This window comes from Rhamphochromis sp. 'chilingali', assembly GCF_963969265.1.
Source record: "Rhamphochromis sp. 'chilingali' genome assembly, chromosome: 3".
Lineage (NCBI taxonomy): Eukaryota > Metazoa > Chordata > Actinopteri > Cichliformes > Cichlidae > Rhamphochromis > Rhamphochromis sp. 'chilingali'.
Genome location: NC_137931.1, coordinates 42,593,195 through 42,612,775, shown reverse-complemented (window position 1 = coordinate 42,612,775; position 19,581 = coordinate 42,593,195). Strand labels below are relative to the sequence as shown.

The 19,581-nt window shown below is 41.6% G+C and overlaps 1 protein-coding gene across 1 annotated transcript in view; it reads right to left on the bottom strand.

Annotated features, from left to right (window-relative positions):
- agbl4 (AGBL carboxypeptidase 4) overlaps nt 1-19,581 on the bottom strand; it is a 355,429-nt gene that overhangs the window by 199,624 nt on the left and 136,224 nt on the right. The window contains exon 4 of the mRNA XM_080877453.1: nt 8,979-9,073. Within this exon, the coding sequence (XP_080733579.1) occupies nt 8,979-9,073 (95 nt within the window). The remainder of the gene's footprint in view (nt 1-8,978; nt 9,074-19,581) is intronic.

The following is a 19,581-nucleotide window of genomic DNA, read 5'->3' as shown; positions in this document are numbered from 1 at the left end:
GAATGTTCTCCCTCAGAAGCCTAAAGACATTAAAGCAGAACTCCATGTCGACAGTCTGACCTTGGGGAACAAATTCACTGTGTACAACCCTGTGAACACTGAGCATGCTCCTACATGTAGCTGTGTCTCTGATTTGAAACACTACCTTCAGGCTTGCATGCACATACTTTTCACCGGCAAACTGCTGTTTGAGTGGTCGATAGAAACTGTGATATATGTGATCATCATTGCAAGCATAAGAAAACCACAGGAGCAACAGGGGACAGTGACGAGATAGTGACAGCAAGAAGACGGAAAAAATCAAAGACTGTTGAAAAATAAACATAACTTGTGTCTGACTGTTGTATATTACATAATTAGGGGAGGGAGACTAAATAAATACATCTTTCACATGTTAAATTGTCCAGTTTCCACCTCGCTCCCTACATAATTTTCCTTTTGTAACTTTAACTCGGACGGAGTAATTAAATCCCAGTCATGAGTTTTGAGACAGGCGAATCCCCCGACTTCACACTTAATTTCGCCGCTCACTTCTTTGACATCCAGACACAGTGAGCAGCACAGAGAGGATACTCATTTCAATAACTTATATAAATAATACAAAGGTGACTAGCCACAAAAAAAAGTTTAAGCACAGATTTAAATGTGGACAAAGCAAAGAAATTCTCAAATGAGCTAAGAGAGAGAAGTCTTGTCATCAAGAAATGAAAGAATGCAATTAGGGGAACCAGGAGGATTTCCATCAAAATCCTTTTCCAAAGGAGCGAGAAGACTGGTTTTATCTGGCCGTGCTGAAACATCAGTGAAACTGGAACCTCTGCCACACCGCTGTTGACTTAGCTGATCCATTTGAATTCATCACAGTGCCTGCTACACACACACAAACATACACTCACTCCCACTCACACATTCCTGTCTATGACAGAATGCAGATACCAACCAGGAGTGTCCTAATATGTCCCGTAAACACCTGACAGCATGGCTTTGTGAAACTGCTGAGATATCCATAATGCTTGTGTTGAAGTCAGGGGGTCAATGCGCTGACGTGCTGAGCACACTCAATAAGCTTCAAACAATTTATAGCCAAGCATCAACACCTCAAAACATCTCAAAGTATTCTGCACACCATGCACGACGGACTGCTACATATGCAATGTAAAGCCAGCTGCATGTATATAATATTTCTCTTGGACAAGCTGTTGAACAATTCGTCTTTTGTCACACTGGGCTTACTACGACAAAACATTTTGCAATGTTCATGAGATCAAGTTTCCTGAACAAAGAGAGGTGAAGGTGAGCTATTCTGCCTACAATACTAAAAGCAGCAGTGACTCACAATACAGTAATCAGGGGACTGTTGGCTGCAGAAAAACTGCAACGCCTCACCTAGTTCATTATAAGATGACACAACCAATTTGTACCTCTGCCTAGTGCAATCTACCAAATCTCCCCTGACAAAAGCATTTAGATTAGAGTGCTTTCAGGGAGGGCTGCGCTGACATGCGTACCCAGCCTGTAAAAGGGGAAATGAAGTGCCTTTTTAATTCTCCTCCAGACAAACATAAAACTGTCCAGGTAAGTCATTTTGTGGGTTGAATGGAGAGTCAGAAGCAAGTTGCCTCTCTGCCACTATACACACTTTCTCCCAAAACTGCATTTGCGCTATTGTGCACACACCCACAGATACACAAACTCTTGTGCACATCCTTATCCTCATGCAAAAGATTATTAATCTATTTGCTACATTTTGTCCCATTATTTCTCCCACATAATCCTCTTTCACCACCTCTGGCAGCATACTAATGAGTTTCTGTGAACAAGGAAGCTGCACGTGCTGTTGATTGTTTTGATTGGAGCTGCTCCCCCTCTGTCTCGCAGTTGGTCCTACCGAAAAAGAATAAAGGCTCCCAGATGGAAACTAAAAGAGGAAAATGAGAGCGATGCCATTTCCTCTAATAAAACAGAGCTTTGTGATCACTTTCCTCTCTCAATTCTTTGAAGACAACTGGAAAGGCACAAGTGGCCAGAACGTCACTCTATACTTCGGTAAGAGTCAAGAGTAAGTTTGCCGGTATATCAGGTATTCTCTTCTTCTCTTTCCAAATATTCACTCTGACTCAAAGATCAGTCAATTTCCTCTTTTCAGATGATCCAGTCACAGATAATTACAAGTGTGTGCGTTTCACTTTTTCAGGTTTTTATTAAAAGATTGTGTCCATCTCCCTTATCGCGGACAATGTTGACAGAGAGAAACATCATAAAAAGCATTTTTTTAATTTAAAATTCTTATATGAAAACCCACAGACGGTCAAATGATTGCTACGGTTCACCTTTCCAAAACGGACCTGAGAGTAGAGAAACAGCACCGAACGCAGTCTGTATTTTAAATTAAACACACAGGCCAGCAACATCGAGATAGTAGCTGCAGGCACAGTATACTGTAGGTGTAATAAAAATGATGGTACAGTAGAACAATGCAGTAAAGATCTGAAATTGAGAAATATGGATGTGAAAAGACAGTAAAGCTCCTCGGGTCTCTTGAGGAAGATAGTGGATGTGATCGCCATGGCTCATGTCTAAGTATGACCATAGGGACATGTGCAAACTGAGAACTGGGCAAGTACTAAATATCATAACTAGACGTGGAATTACTCGATTTAACATAGTGAGTTTTAGTATGAAACAAGCAAATCGGACATTGTATAATACCGCCGAGACACTTGTTATGGCTAATAATCTTTATATTGCATTCTGAAGACACTATTTGTCTTGTTATATCACATCTACTGGGAGTCATATGTAGGAAGCCAGGACATGTCTGTTTATATTTCCTCAGTGTATACTTATATGCGTGTGACTGTGGTTGGAGGATACGGTGGGGCGAGTGTTTTCAAACAGCAAAGCCGGGGTCGCTTGATGTTTTTATGAAGCGAGTCTGTTTGGAAATCAATCATTAGTCTCGGTTTTATTGCTCAAATTACCTGAGCCGGTCCTTGTCCTGTTTGCCCTTAATTAACAAGCGTTCAATTCCCCCATTAATTAGCACAAGCTATTAGCTATTTTACATCACTCTTCATTCGCCGACAATTAAAAGGTCTATTATTAAAAAGGCATGCCACATGGTTAATTGTGCAAGTGGCTCAGTGGCTGGGGAGGAGCGGCAAGAGGAGAGGGAAGTGCGGACACACTGAATGTAAAGAGGAGTCAGGCCTTTCTGCTGTGGTTCTGGCACAAGCTTTACAGTCTGTCTGTCTTCAATTCATTGCCTGACACTCTGTCCTCGATAGAGGGACCATCTCCCTCGCTACTATTACACATTTTCAGACCCAAATGGCTCAGTTCAGCGCTACGGCAGTTAGAGGTCTGGGATGTGTGTCAGGTGCTGGATGAGAGGTTTCTTTATGAGCTTGACAGGTGCAATTTCCTTCGTACTGCAGGCCTTACAAGTACAAACTCTAAGAAGGGCTAGTTCTCCCAGTTTGGTGCTGATTTTTTTCTGTGATTTTATTTTTCTACATTTCTAATAAACTTAATTGTAATTTTAAAACACAATAAACAATAAAACTGTTGGTTCGAGTGAAATGGGAGCGCCTGACTTGGATATTTGTTGCTACAAATCCTCTCAAATCCAGTCAATATTATTGCATTTATAACCAGGTATTAAAGATTAACTGTGCATTACGTAGCTATTTGTATGTGAAAGGGGACATTTTTACTGGAAAAACCCCAGAAAACTGTCACCCTACAGTAAGACTTTCAACTCACTTCCAGTCCTCAGCACTATAATTTTACTTCACTCTCACAGTGTCTTCAAGCTGCAGCAGAGAGACAAGGTCTTGGATGAGCTGCTGTCAAGTTTTCAGCTGTTAAAAAAATTAAAAATTAATATACTTGGTAGGTGGTAAACCAAAATTACTGTTACTCCATATCTTCTGGATGGGTAAACAGGTGCTTTTAAGAACAATACCAGTACCGATATTTGGGGATTTAAATAGCAGTTATAGTGGCTGATACTTTTTTCCCTTTCAAGCATATGAAACATAAACAGTGAGGCTATTTATGAGTTCTTACTAAGACATTATGACAACGCAGTTTACAGAGCCATTGAAAATCCCAATACCTGAAATGCAGCTGAGGGAAGGAAGACGTGCACCGTATTTTTCGGGCTATAAGGCGCACTTAAAACTAAAATTTTGTGCCTTATAATCCGGTGTGCCTTATGTATGAATTCAGGTTGTGCTTACTGACCTCGAACCAATTTTATGTGGTACACGGCACTCAAAAATCTGTCAAAAAATGTTTTAGTACGACTTTGGTAAGCTATGAAGCCGCACCACTTGATGGATTGTCGGAGCATTACACCTGCCGTAGTCAGGAGCCTCGCAGAGTAATCTGAGTCCAAAAGTCCGCTTCATGTCCCAAAGTCAAACGAACACTGCGGCATCACTAAGAGTTAAAAACGGTCTAAATTCTTTCATCTTTTAAAAAAAAAAAAGATCAGCGTTGCTGCTTTACCAGGTGTAACAATTAAGTTTAACATCCAGGCATCCATGAAAACAGAATTTATGAAATTTAACACAGTTAGAAGTTAGCAGGAAGTTAGCTTGCTAGTTTCCACCTAAACATGATATAGCATGTCTCTGTGAAGGTTCTCAGTCATCCAGGTCATCGTAGTCAAAGGAGCTTTCTTTGCAAGCTCCTTTGACCATGATATAGCATGTTCTGACTGAGAGATTTTTGAATAAATTAAAACCTATAGCTCTGCTATCACTTCCAACATAAATCAAGACAGAAAACTAAACAGCAGTGAGGTTTGTAGGTTTACTAAAGTTGGGCTAGCTGGTATATAATGATGTGCTTCATGATCGCTAGTGACACAGCTGCTATGTTAGCATAACACACACGCAGTGAAGCTGGAGGATGAACGCTAACCTTTTTTCCACTCTATAAAAGTTAAAGAGAGGGTTCCCGATGGTTAGGGACAAATGCAATTGCATGTCACGATGCTGTAAACGGACCAAACTTCAGTCAGGAGAACAACTGAGATAATCCATCCACAATACGAGGTTAGTCATTAATATACTGCAACAACATAGGAATAGAGCAGCTGTGAGAGAATTCAACATTAATGAATCAATGGTACAGAAGTGGAGGAAGCAAGAAGAATGAGTTGAGAAAAGTTTGACTTATCTGACTGTTTTGTTTCGCTTAATGCGCCTTATGGTCCGAAAAATACGGTACATTAAAGTTATGCAAAAAGTTGAGATGACAAGACAACGGGGAAAAATGAACATAAAAGAAAAACTGAATTAAAGTAAGCAGAAGTAAGACAAACCAAGGAAAACATGGGACATAAGAGGGAGGTGAGAACGGACGCACAAGAGGACAAATATAACACTGTAAAGACATCCAAAGGTGAGCAGGGAGCGGCACATAGAGCGATGGAGGTATCCTTTCTCCTTTATTCCCCGTGTCTCACCTCTCCTTGCCCCTCACCCTCTGCCAGGACATACCAGGTGGTGAGGAAAACAAGCGAGAAGCAGCATTGCTGATTGACAGAACAATTACTGCTAACACTCACCCGGATGGAGAGACAGACATCTCCAAATAGAATTTCACTAAGCTATTGCATCACACGCTTACAGGAAGGATTGTGGCTGAGAAGCAAAACGACGCTGACTGACTCATCGACTGACTAACTCTGTCTGTCTCTTGGAGCTGAGCACAATTGCTTGAAAAGCAGGCTTCTGTTTTATTGTTGACTCCTATAAAGAAAAGGGGAAAAAAGCATTTACCCTTGCCCAAGGTTGACTGGTTCTAACTTTAGAAGCAATATTTGGCAACCTATTTCCTCCAACTCTGACTGTTCATCTGCTGGCTCAGTTAGAGGTGTAGCTATTTTTATCCATATACCTACTGAGTGTCGAAAAACTGGAAAGTTAATTAAAAGGCACACTGCAGATCTTTTTGGGGGGAATTCAAATTCCCAATAATATCCAAAACAAATGTAAAATCTAAATTATCTTCTGTACAGTGTAAAGCTTAAATAATTTGTAAAACCAAACTTTATTTATGATGCTGGCTGGTTATAAAGCCACTCAGTTGCTAGACTAATTGCTGTATCGTAGCCCAGATCAGAGTTATTGATCATAAAGTTAATCGATCACTTATCAACCAAACAGTCTCCACTCTGGGGTTCATAAATGTGAGAATTTACGCTACAAACTGATGTTTGGGGGCTGGACTGTTGGATAAATAAAACAAGACATCTGAAGTGGTTGCGCTGGACTCCGTGACTTATTATTAACATTTAAACTTTTTTTAAAATCTGCATGTTAAATGAAACAAAAATAACTGCTAGCAGTAGCCCTCTCATGCAAGGCTGAAAATATCTTCCACTTTCTGTGCCGTCGTCCTGTGCTCTCTAGTCTTACCCCACTCCCACACGAGACTCTGCATGAGGCATCTGCCGGTTGATGCAGTCAGTCTCATGCAACCGTCTTGGCCATTACCCCACCCCACGGCATTCTGGCCTCCAGCAGCTGCATTACACCACGCTCTTTGACTTTCTAATTAGCTTATCCCAGAAAATAAGGATGCTGAGCAATTCTTTGCTCTAGCAGTCTAACAACTAGCAGACCGCAGGGAGTGCGGTTGGCACCTAGTGTCACCAAGGGGGCTGTTGTGCTCGACAGACTAGTATGAGAAAATATGGCTCACTCTATTTCCTTTGACTTGCAAACACTGAACTTGAAATCGATTTGTAATTCCACGAGCCAAATCGCAGTACCAAATAAAGCACAAATGATAAGACAAAAGGAACCTCTTTGCTAAAGCTGACGGTCAACTCAATCTTGAAAAACTTCCTTGGCAATCATATAAGGATTAATGTAAACTGTAGTCATTTTAAATTAGTTTATTCAACAACATATTTGCAACCTATAGCTTTGTTTCAATGTGATAAAATACAGTGACCCCTGTCAGCTCACAGCTGGAGGAGTCATGGACGAAAAAGGGATGGAGTAAGGGATGGAGGACAGATCCTTCCACCTGTAGCAACAAACGTCCTGCTGGAATGTAATCTGCCAGTTGTCTCTCTCTGAAATGCCCAGCTTAGCCGAAGCCAGCTGAGCCCTGCAGCCTCTAGCACCAAGCGATGCTGGGGCCCCAGGACATAAGGCACCTGCACAGGGAGATAAAGGCTTCAACTCCTGAGCTAATACTGACGATTCTTTTGATAAATACAGACATTGGGTGGTGGGCGGTGGGAGTCGGAGGGCAACCTTTCCCCGCTCCCCTCCCCCGTCTACCTGTCTCAGTAATCTCTTTCTTGTACTTTGTGTTTTTCTTCCTCTATCCTTTCTGTCTTTTTCTGCAAGTCTGCCTCTCTCTTTCCATCTCTCTCTCTTTCTCTCTCTCGTACCTTCTTCATCCTGTCTTGTGTGAGTTTGGATCAGACAGGCGAAGCTCTCCATGCTCTGCCTTTTTATTTATTCCATATCTGTAGCTGTCAAAAAGAAGATTGCTACTTTAGGAGCTGTCTGCGCTTTGTTGTGCTCATGGAAAGTCAAATAGAGGAGGTTGTGTTAAAAGCATCTTGACCACTTTGTGGGGACACAAACAATGTCAGCTGTGGTCCTGGACGCCCCTGACAGTGGAAAATATCTCTACGAGTGCAGGAGACATTATGCCCCCTTAGACGCCACAGTGCTGAGAGGAGTGGTTAAAACAGTATTAGCCTGAGGAGGTAAATGGAGTCAGGCCTCAGTAACATCACCTCCTGCTGCGTCTGTCACTTAAACACTTTTTTATGAGCGCTGATTGGAACATAAACATGGGCAAGGTTGCATGATTAGTGTATTTAGAAAAGCTTTGGGAACTAAATGACCCAATGAGGGCTCTGCGCAGATTAACTCCTCAGCAATTCAAGATTATGTCAAATGAGAAGTTAAGGCTATGCAGAACCAGGTTTTCGTCACCTGGGACATTAATTACCTGAAATTATCATATAAATTACTGCGGATTTAAACTGTCGTCACAGTAGCCTATTTGGCAGTATAAATAAACTTACCTGAAAAACCCCCCCACAGATTTTAAAGCAAACGGCTGCTAGCTTCACTTGTAAATCAGTCAGTGGCAGGAGGAGACAATGGGAGAGGCTGGTGCGCTGTGATAAAGCCATACCCCTACACGCACAACAGACAAACTTGCAACTACTACATAAAATCAAAACAGAAGGAGCCAGGAGGCCGAGCTAAGCTGCATCGTGTTGTTCTGTACTGTACTGCAGACAGCAGTTCATCTTTCCACTTCTCTGGTGTCGTGCCCATTGTCTCTTCCCATTAGCCTGTGACCGGCATGCTACGGCATGGTCGGTGCGAGCGCTAGGCTAGCAGACGCACACAGCTCAGGGTGGCAGATGCCTGGCGTTTCTGCGGATGCCCTCCATCAACTGATGACAGATGTCAGGGCTTCTCTTGGATGGCAACACTTCATCACGCTATCCTGTTCTTCGCCCCACTGGATACACCAGTCTGCTTGGCAGACGCTACGCCCAACCCCACCGCACCCTCCCTGTTCCCTCCTGCCATACCTATCCATTCACACGCACGCACACACACACACACACATATATATATATATATATGCATGCAACCATACACACACATTTCTGCATCCATCAGTCAAGCGTTATTACATCAGACAGCCATCATACTGGCAACCAATGGATCACATGCTAATGCACCCAGACGCATCCACTCTGGAAATCTAAAGTATCAGTCTTTAGGGTGTGTGTGTGTCTGTCTATGTGCTTAGGAATGTGTGGGTCAGCTGCCAGGTGGAGAAGAAAAGTATTTCAAAGTTGCAGAAAGTCTATAAATACTCTGTTCTAGTAGGACAATATTAAACAACAATCGGAGCACTAATTATTTAACATATTGCTTCTAGAAATGCTGCTTATGTCGTTGCAAACTTACCATTTTGGCCTGCTGGTAGACTTCACTACAGGGGACATGCCGTCTCTGTACAGGCTCTTTGTCTTGGAGAAGTTGACCACATTGAAAATCACCCTCTGAAAGAAAAAACATAAAAAATTCTCAAAGCTAGTAGCAGCATAAAGACAAGTGGGTTCCTGACAGAGTAATCATAAGCGTTTTAAAGGGGTGTTTTTTAGTTTTTAAATTCTGGTTTTCAAATCAGTTTAGCTTCAGTTTCAAAGAGTGTATAATTTTAACTATTTTTTTTCTGTTACTCTCAGTGTTCTAGTCTGTCTTATAACAGTAGAATAATGCGGTATATAAATCAAACAACGTCAGACACACTTCCCTAACTTAACGAACACGGAGCCTCTGTGTGCTTGTGTAGAGATTAACTTTAATTCGTTTTGTACGTTAAAAAAATATAATTGCAGTAATTCTGATGAGTTTTATGGCTTAGTCACAACTGAATAAAATGTCTAGTTTCCAGTGATGCAAGGATTTATTTTTTGTGTTTGGTGACTGATTGGAAGTAATTACAGGGACCACCTGGTTGCCCAGAGGATAAGCATTCAGCAACTTCAACCTGTCTCCAAGCAATTGGAACCAACTTGGACAAACTTCAGTCACTCTTAGATTGACTGGAGAAAGTTTGCAAATAACTGCCATCTAATTTTTAAATGCAGAAAGATCGCCAACATGTTGGAATCAATACGAATTAGTTTGCACGGATGAATGCAACTCATCTGCGATGCATGTCACTGTTTGTGGAGGAAATTCTGAATTTCAGTTTCAGATCTGTGAAATTCGGCTGGGATTTGAGTGGAAGCAGTCGATGTTCAGTTCTGCTTAACGTGAATTTCTCTGTATGAAAATGGAAACAGATTTGTAACAGATGGTATCAGATGTGTTTTTTTTTATCACACTTATTATTATATAATTATAATATTAGAAAAAACTGATTGTATGTAACTGACAACTTGCCCCATTCAATCGCAAACTATATCAGTGATTGAACTATATTTTTTATACTACTTTTACAGCAGCTGTTGACTCTGTTATCTGTTACATGTATCAGTACATGGTTTGGCAACCTTTCTGTCAAGCTGAGATCCCAAATTCAAAATTTGATTAAAAGATGGTTGGGATGCTCCCTTCATCTTCCCTCCAGGAGTAAGGTAAGCCACCGCCGACTTACGACACCAACTGTCTGCCATCTATAATCCAGTTTAGAGATCCCTTCCCAGACGCCTTAACTCCCACTCACATCCTGGGCCATTTGACCTCACTAAGTCACATGATAGGGTGGGGCTAGGTTTCACAATAAGTTCACCTGAAACCTTAGCTGATTGTGCCCTACGCCCGTTTTCACACCTCAGCTCGTGTGATTAGGTAGAGGATCAATAGGGGGTCCATGTCCCTCTTGGGGAGACACTCCCATAGGGCTTAAATCTGGGACTCTCCACCATTTGACCCTTGAACTGAAGAAGCTTCTCAGATGAGAGGTGAAACGTCTTAAAGCGAATGGTAAATGGCCTGTATTTGTATAGCACTTTACTTAGTCCCTATTGACCCCAAAGCGCTTTACACTACATTCAGTCATTCACCCATTCACACACTGGTGATGGCAGCTACATTGTAGCCACAGTGCGCCTCTGTCAGTGCCCCCTGGGGCGCACTGGCAGAGGCGAGGCTGCCGGACACTGGCACCACTGGGCCCTCTGAGCACCACCAGTAGGCAACGGGTGAAGTGTCTTGCCCAAGGACACAACGACCGAGACTCTTGGAGCCGGGGCTCGAACCGGCAACCTTCCAATTACAAGACGAACTGCCAACGCTTGCACCAAGGAAGCGGTGGTTGCAGCCCTGTCCCTGTCTTGGAAGCAACCATTTCAAAGGCAATGAGAGTGTAAGATTATTGCTTGATTGCAATAATTTTGGTCTTGCCACAGTCTTTAACCACTGTTTTCCCTAACGTACCTGTAGCATAAAGGTTCGTTTTTATTTTAGTTTATCTAAAATACCCTTTCGGGTTTTTTGTTTGTAGTAGTGCAACATATCACCGAAGTGAAAAAATATAATGCAAAAACAATGGTTGGAAGAAGACAATGAGAAAATCAGCAGCTGTAAAGATATGAGACGTTCAAATACACAGAATATATTTTTTTTTGCATTTTGATTAAGAAAAAGGAACTTAACACCCTGTCCGGCCTTCAAGAATGGCAGAATACAATTTTACAAAAAACCTTTTTTCAACACAAAACCATCACAAGCCTGGGTTTGTATGTGATTATAATTATTAGAATCCAGCTAGACGTGACGTTTAAAGCAATAAAAACAACCCCTTTCCAATCATTTCTGCCACATGTTGCATGAAAAAGACTGAAAAATATAAACCTGTAACTGAAGAAAAATCTCAGATGGAGGTTGTCAGAGCAACACAGATAACAAACAAAATCACAAAAGATTAACATTACAGTTAGGAAATAAGGCAGCTTTAATATCCTGCAGATGATCCCATGTTGTGGTAACAAAGTTCCCGATAAAAGGCAGCAGCTCCGAGGAGTGCCAGCCTCTAATCTGGGAGGACATTATGGTTCTCCCCATAGGGATGCTGCCAGGCCCAAAACATTAAGCTCTGCCTGGAGTGCAGAGGAAAGTCATGGTGTCTGGCATTTCACCTCCTCTGGTCTGGTCTACTTTTTACAGCTAGAATATTTTGGAACACCCCTTCCCTCATTCCTCCACTGTGATTAGGATCATGACGAGTGGGAAAATGTGGAGGGAGAAATAAATCAATATATTTTTGAAAAAGTCAAATTAAATGAATGGCAATGGTAATGCTGCGGTGAGCTAAATGAATCCTATTGATGGGGCATATCAAATTACCAACTAAGTCCAGGTGGTGGAAGTTAACTGGATGCTACTGAAATCCTATTACAGACTCCCCACCCTTCTCTCCCTTCTCTTCTTTCTCCTCTCCCTCCCCCTCATTTCTCCCCTTTTTTTCCTGTCTAGCATCAGAGGAATGGGGATTGCGGATTGTGGCAGGCTGATTCAGACTTAGGTAAAATGACATCTAACTGATGTTGAGACTGGCAGCAGGCTCCTGTAGCAGGGAGATAAGACCATTGCTGCTGGCATTTCAATTACACTTTACTGCCCCGCACATCTGTTGCGAGAGCTACTTTTCAGCCTTTTCCCCTCAGGCAAATACAGCCTTACTCTGACTCCACTGGCTTTCTTTGACTGCACAGCCTCTTTCCTCATTCTTTATCCACAACAAATTCAGATTGTCTTCCTCCTTAGATTCACTCTACCCACTGTTTGTAATCTATTTGTTCGGCCTGTTTAACTCAGAGGGAGCTAAGACTGGACAGATGACAGAGACACGGGCATAAGGAAGAAATAGACGACTTAATCACAGGCACAGTGATACACAAAACGAGAGTGAGAGACAGGCGAGGAGAAAAAAAGTAGCCAGGTAGATACACCAGAACACACAGAAAGACAAAGTGACAGGAAGATAATTGCACAACTGAGATAAACAGGGGTGAAAGAAAGCTATCGTGGATAGGAATGGAAACTACCTTTGCTGCATGGACTCATGGTTACAGGTGGACTGGTACAGTGGGGCAAAAAAGTATTTAGTCAGCCACCGATTGTGCAAGTTCCCCCACTTAAAATGATGACAGAGGTCAGTAATTTGCACCAGAGGTACACTTCAACTGTGAGAGACAGAATGTGAAAAAAAAAATCCATGAATCCACATGGTAGGATTTGTAAAGAATTTATTCGTAAATCAGGGTGGAAAATAAGTATTTGGTCACCTGAAACAAGGAAAATCTCTGGCTCTCACAGACCTGTAACGTCTTCTGTAAGAAGCTTTTCTGTCCCCCACTCGTTACCTGTATGAATGGCACCTGTTTGAACTCATCATCTGTATAAAAGACACCTGTCCACAGCCTCAAACAGTCAGACTCCAAACTCCGCCATGGCCAAGACCAAAGAGCTTTCGAAGGACACCAGGAAAAGTATTGTAGACCTGCACCAGACTGGGAAGAGTGAATCTACAATAGGCAAGCAGCTTGGTGTGAAAAAATCAACTGTGGGAGCAATCATCAGAAAATGGAAGACATACAAGACCACTGATAATCTCCCTCGATCTGGGGCTCCACGCAAGATCTCATCCCGTGGGGTCAAAATGATCATGAGAACGGTGAGCAAAGATCCCAGAACCACACGGGGGGACCTGGTGAATGACCTGCAGAGAGCTGGGACCAAAGTAACAAAGGTCACCATCAGTAACACACTACAACGGCAGGGAATCAAATCCCGCAGTGCCAGACGTGTTCCGCTGCTGAAGCCAGTGCATGTCCAGGCCAGTCTGAAGTTTGCCAGAGAGCACATGGATGATACAGCAGAGGATTGGGAGAATGTCATGTGGTCAGATGAAACCAAAGTAGAACTTTTTGGTATAAACTCAACTCGTCGTGTTTGGAGGAAGAAGAATACTGAGTTGCATCCCAAGAACACCATACCTACTGTGAAGCATGGGGGTGGAAACATCATGCTATGGGGCTGTTTTTCTGCCAAGGGGACAGGACGACTGAATGGGGCCATGTATCGTGAGATTTTGAGCCAAAACCTCCTTCCATCAGTGAGAACTTTGAAGATGAAACGAGGCTGGGTCTTCCAACATGACAATGATCCAAAACACACCGCCCGGGCAACAAAGGAGTGGCTCCGTAAGAAGCATTTGAAAGTCCTGGAGTGGCCTAGCCAGTCTCCAGACCTCAACCCCATAGAAAATCTGTGGCGGGAGTTGAAAGTCCGTGTTGCTCGGCGACAGCCCCAAAACATCACTGCTCTCGAGAAGATCTGCATGGAGGAATGGGCCAAAATACCAGCTACTGTGTGTGCAAACCTGGTAAAGACCTATAGTAAACGTTTGACCTCTGTTATTGCCAAAAAAGGTTATGTTACAAAGTATTGAGTTGTATTTTTGTTATTGACCAAATACTTATTTTCCACCCTGATTTACGAATAAATTCTTTACAAATCCTACCATGTGGATTCATGGATTTTTTTTTCACATTCTGTCTCTCACAGTTGAAGTGTACCTCTGGTGCAAATTACTGACCTCTGTCATCATTTTCGGTGGGGGAACTTGCACAATCGGTGGCTGACTAAATACTTTTTTGCCCCACTGTATGTAGGTAGACAGGGAGGAATACAAGTCTCCAGCTCTTTTTGATTTGTGAAATTGGATTAGAAAGTCAGTGTGTAATCTATTAAACACGAGGAATGGTTAAAAGCAGGGTATCACTGGACCACTTACGTACCAGACAAATGAAAGAAGATGTGTATTACCACGTTCAACATTCGGGGTTACATTATTCCATTGGATCTCTATCTGCTATTGTAGCGTAACAACAGATGTTTGGTAGAGGCTTGACGATATTTTAGTATTAAAATCATTTGAAGGTATGCCTTCTACTACTATAAACTACTATACAGAGTAAAGACAAGAACATAACAAAAGAAAGATCACTACAGCAGAGAAGTCATTACAGATGTTGTGGACTTATCCAAGACTGCATCAATTCTGGCAGTCAATTTACAATATGTTCTCTTAAATACTAAAAGAAGCAATGAAACCCTCCACTCCTACATCTGGTCTTGCACTACAAGGCGCACATCATTTCACAATCGTAACATGCTATCCTTCTGCACTTTCACTGGCCATGCAACTCAACTGGAAGGACTGTCTCCCTTTAACATTTTCTCACTGGATTACAAAAAAACTCAAACACGATGCAATCTTTTAAAATCCAGCACGCATTCTCCTTGACGATTTTTTGACATGTGCAGAACAGAAGCAGTTGTAACATGTAACTCCTGAACTGTTCAGTCGTGATGTGCTTTTCACATTTGACTTCTTCAAGGTCAATAAATTGTACTGACTACATAGCGGGGGATATGTGGTGATTCTAAATATCACATTACTTTCAACTACTGACCTTTTCGACAAAATCAAACTTTCATAAAATGTCTTTTATCTTTAAAACTAACTTCTTAAAAATTTTGACTGTTGGATGTTTAATACTTAATACTATTCCCTTAAAAGTAAGTACTGCTCAGAGATTGAGCTACCATGGTGAAGGTTTGCACTCTTGGAGCGCTTATCGTTTCTGTTTTGTTTTTTTTACTTAAAAAAGTCTTAAAGTCTGGTTTGGTGGGTAAGTGGTTGTGTGATGCATCTATAAATGGGCTAAGCGGACAGTTGAGATTACAACAGATGCAGGACACTGTTTATATATTCTATACTGTGAAAATATCCAGTAAAAAAAAAAAAAAACTTTGAACAGAAAAGATTGCACTTATTTAGACCTGAGAGTAATTTTCTCCTCAAGTGTAAATTTAAGAGTCTAAACAAACTTGAATGCAGTTTTATGAGGTTTTGTTTAAGCACACTCAAAGGGCCAGTTCCATTTTGGTGTTCCTTTCCTAAGAAGGAAAGGTGTTTGTGTTTCCATCTTCTTATCACATGTGCAAGCACAAAGATAATTCTTGTGGTTTTGGATGACAGATTCTGTTTCCTATTTCACTTTTTTTTTTTTACCCATGGGATTACAATATCCTGCTTAATGAAGAGAGTGATTTCTTGTTTTAATGTTGCACTGTTCTCCTTTAAAACTCTGCTCATGTTCAAAACTGCACGTCTGCCCTCAAACGCATGCTCCTTGCACAGATTTCTGAGCTTCAACTTAACCGATGTTCCTTCTTGGATTCAAGATGCTTCTGTTTGTTCAAAAAATGTGTGATCTGAGAGCTCAGCTTTCAGATGCTGTGAGTAACATGAACTGGTTTGTTTCTCAGGTGACCAAACGTTCACTGCATGTCATGTCATCTCTTTGTGCTATCCAAAAAATGTAAAAAAAAATAAAATAAAAAAATCCAATGAAAAACAAAATCAACTTAAACAAATTGTGTGAAAACCCTATCAAATTACTGACAGATGTGATGGTAAAGAAATGACTCTTTTCCTGGTGCTTTAAAAGTATGTTTGCAGTACTTTTCAATGCATCTTTTCAGTACCGCCTTTAACAGGGTTCATCCGCTAACACCTTTCATGACTTTAATATTGTAACAACTCCACAGGAGAGAGAACAAAAATGCAGGACACACCAGAGGCAGAGAGAGTAAAATCCAAATCCTTTAATCCAGGCCTAGTTCATACATGGAAGTGCAGTCGGTAGGAGCAAAGAATTGCAGCAAGAGACGAGCAAAATGGTCCAGAAAGAGGCAAAAGCCAAAAGATCATACATGAGACAGAAAAACTGAGGAACAAGTGTAACTACTATGAGATATATGAAATCAAGCTGGAACGCTTCATTACAAATTAGAAGTGTTGGACAGAAAACAACAATATACCCTAAATTCTAAGAATCTTGTGGACGCTGTATAATGTGAATAAAAACAGAACGCAGTCATCTGCAAATCTTATAAACCCATAGTTTATTCATGGTAGAGCACTGAAAACACATCTAATGTTTAAACTGAGCTTATTTTTGATTTGATGTCAACAAAACATGTCAAAAATGTTGGGATGGGGGTAACAAAAGACGTGGTACTAGTGGGCAGAGTGACAAATCTGCAAAAAATCCACATAATTGCGCTGCAGCAAAGACTTTGAATATGCCATCATCTACAGCACAATAATATCATCTAAAGATTCCAGGCGTCTAGAGAAATCTCTGTTTGCAAGGATCAAGGCTGAAAATCAATACAGGATGCTTTTGATCTTCAGGTACTCAGGCAACACTACATTAAAAAAACGTATGATTCTGGCAGGTAAAGTCACTGCATGAGCTCAGAAACACTTCCAGTAATCACTGTCCAATAGGGCAATATTTATCACGATATACATTTGAAAATTTGCGATAACGATATAACTGACGATATAATTGGTGTGAGACAAAATACTTTACCCACAATTTTATTAGTGCAAAAAAAAACATCCATCCATCCATCCATCCATTCGCTTCCGCTTATCCTTTTCAGGGTCGCGGGGGGCGCTGGAGCCTATCCCAGCTGTCATAGGGCGAGAGGCGGGGTACACCCTGGACAGGTCGCCAGTCTGTCGCAGGGCCAACACACAGGGACAGACAACCATTCGCACTCACATTCACTCGCACATTCACACCTAGTGACAATTTGGATTATCCAATTAACCTATCCCCACAAGCTGCATGTCTTTGGACGGTGGGAGGAAGCCGGAGTACCCGGAGAAAACCCACGCAAACACGGGGAGAACATGCAAACTCCACACAGAAAGACCCCGGCCTGATGTTGGAATTGAACTCAGGACCTTCTTGCTGTGCGGCAACAGTGCTAACCACCGTGCCACCGTGCTGCAAAAAAACCCCATCAATTTATTTTCACTTAAACAAGCAGCTGTTTTTTTTATGTGCATTAAAGCTATATAAAAATTTAACAGTGCAAATACAAATTCCTTGCTGACAGTTTAGCCAAAAGGCATTTCCAGTGGGAATGGGCTGACATATACTGAGCATAACCATGTATAATATCCACAAAAGTTAGATGTATTTTTCGGACCATAAGGTGCACTGGATTATAAGGCGCATTAAGTGAAACAAAACAGTCAGATAAGTCAAACTTTACTCAACTCATTTGTCTTCTGTACCATTGATTCAATAATGCTGAATTCGCTCGCAGCTGCTCTATGTTCTACTGTGTGACTGATAGCCTTGAGTTTAAAATCTGCTTCATACGCATGTCTCTTAACAGGTGCAATTTTGGGGTCCTTATACACACACAATACGGTAATATTATGTTGAAACACAGTACGTATTTCTCCGCGAGGCTCCTGACTACGGTAGCCGTAATGCTCCGACAATCCATCAAGCGGAGCGGCTGCATAGCTTACCAAAGTCATACCAAATCATTTTTGACAGATTTTTGAGTGCCATATACAACATAAAATTGTTTCGAGGTCAGTAAGCACAACCGGAATTCATACATAAGTCGCACCGCATAATAAGGCGCATGCCCGGGCCGACAAAAATCGTCCCGGGCATTTTGACTAGAGACTGGCCCACCAAGTATTATAAGAAAAGCCATAAAGCCTTTGAATGAAAACAAACGCTGTTGTGACAGTGATGTCTGTCTTGTTGGTATATGTATGATTTATATACATTTTACATCAGATAAAAACTTTGGTTGTAAGCTTCAGATAATTATTTATTAAAAGCGAGACATTTTAAATGAGAATAAGAAAGAAAAGTATTTCTTTGTGCCCCCCTTTCCCTGTTAATGCCCTACCTGCCCCCCTGGCAAAAGCTTTGCTAGACCCGCCCCTGCACAGTTACCAGCTGTCAGCTACTTAGAAAAGGATCCTGGTGTTATTTGTCTCTCAGAAACAGTTCATAACTTCCCTTCAACTCATTAATGTTAACTAAAAGGTAAACCTGTTTCTCCATCACCTGTTCAGCTCTGATGATTCAGTAAGGACATCTCCTGGTTTCATCTTCATGTTTCCCTCTCACCACATATCCAGATCGACATCATGACCAGCAGCTTTTACAGCTGTGGCTCCAGCAAACATCAGCTGATGCTAGAAATTAATATTAATTAGAAATTAACAAAAAACCCCGATCGGCCCATAAAAACGAAAAATCACCATAGCTGGATAACCAGCCCAGCTATGGTCGTGCCATCAGTTAACCCTTCGTGTGCCAGCTGTGGAACGTGTGCCCAGAGTTGCCGACCCCTGTACCAGAGAAACACCCATTTCACCAGCAAACACAAACAACACAGCACAGTAAGTATGTGCAAGTAGCATGATATCTGAGTGTGGATGTGAACTTTCGAGCGAAGCCTGAGCACATCTGAGCATTGCTGTGTTTCCTTTTTTGCACGTTTGTCAGACTTACATGTTTCAAATTGTTAAACAAATTTTAATATTAGGCAAAGATAACCAGAGTAAATGCAAAGTGCAGTTTTTAAATGATGATTAAATTATTTTGTTGATATAGTATCATCAAGGTGCTTAATATTGTAAGGTAAAGACTACAAAAATGCAGAGCACTGTATGTGTGGCAGAGGTGTGGTCCCTGGCTCAGCTGCATGAGGGGTGGTGCAGTGAGCTCAACGGGCGGTGCCATGGAGGTTGGAGGAACAGGTGAAGGTGATTCATCTAACAAGGTCTTTCCCTTTTTATAGCGAGGTCGGAGACCAGAAGAGGAGGTGTGTGTGAGGACAGCTGGAGAGCTGACAACGCTGGGACATTGGTCACAAATAAAGCCATAAACAACTGTGTGGGGTCCGAGTTACTCACAGTATGCTCTAGGTAAGACTGATGGGTACCCTTTAAATAAGGTATATAAATTAATAACAAGGAAAACCTGGAGTCATTGCAGAGAAACGTGAGTGATATGATATGACCATATAGGAATTTCTCTGTTTACTAAGTCATGTCAGTGGACAGATATCCACCAATCCTACACTTAGATCTGATCTCCATCCAAATCTGGCTCAACAGGTTAGACTGGTCAACTGATTGTTGAACAATGCTCAT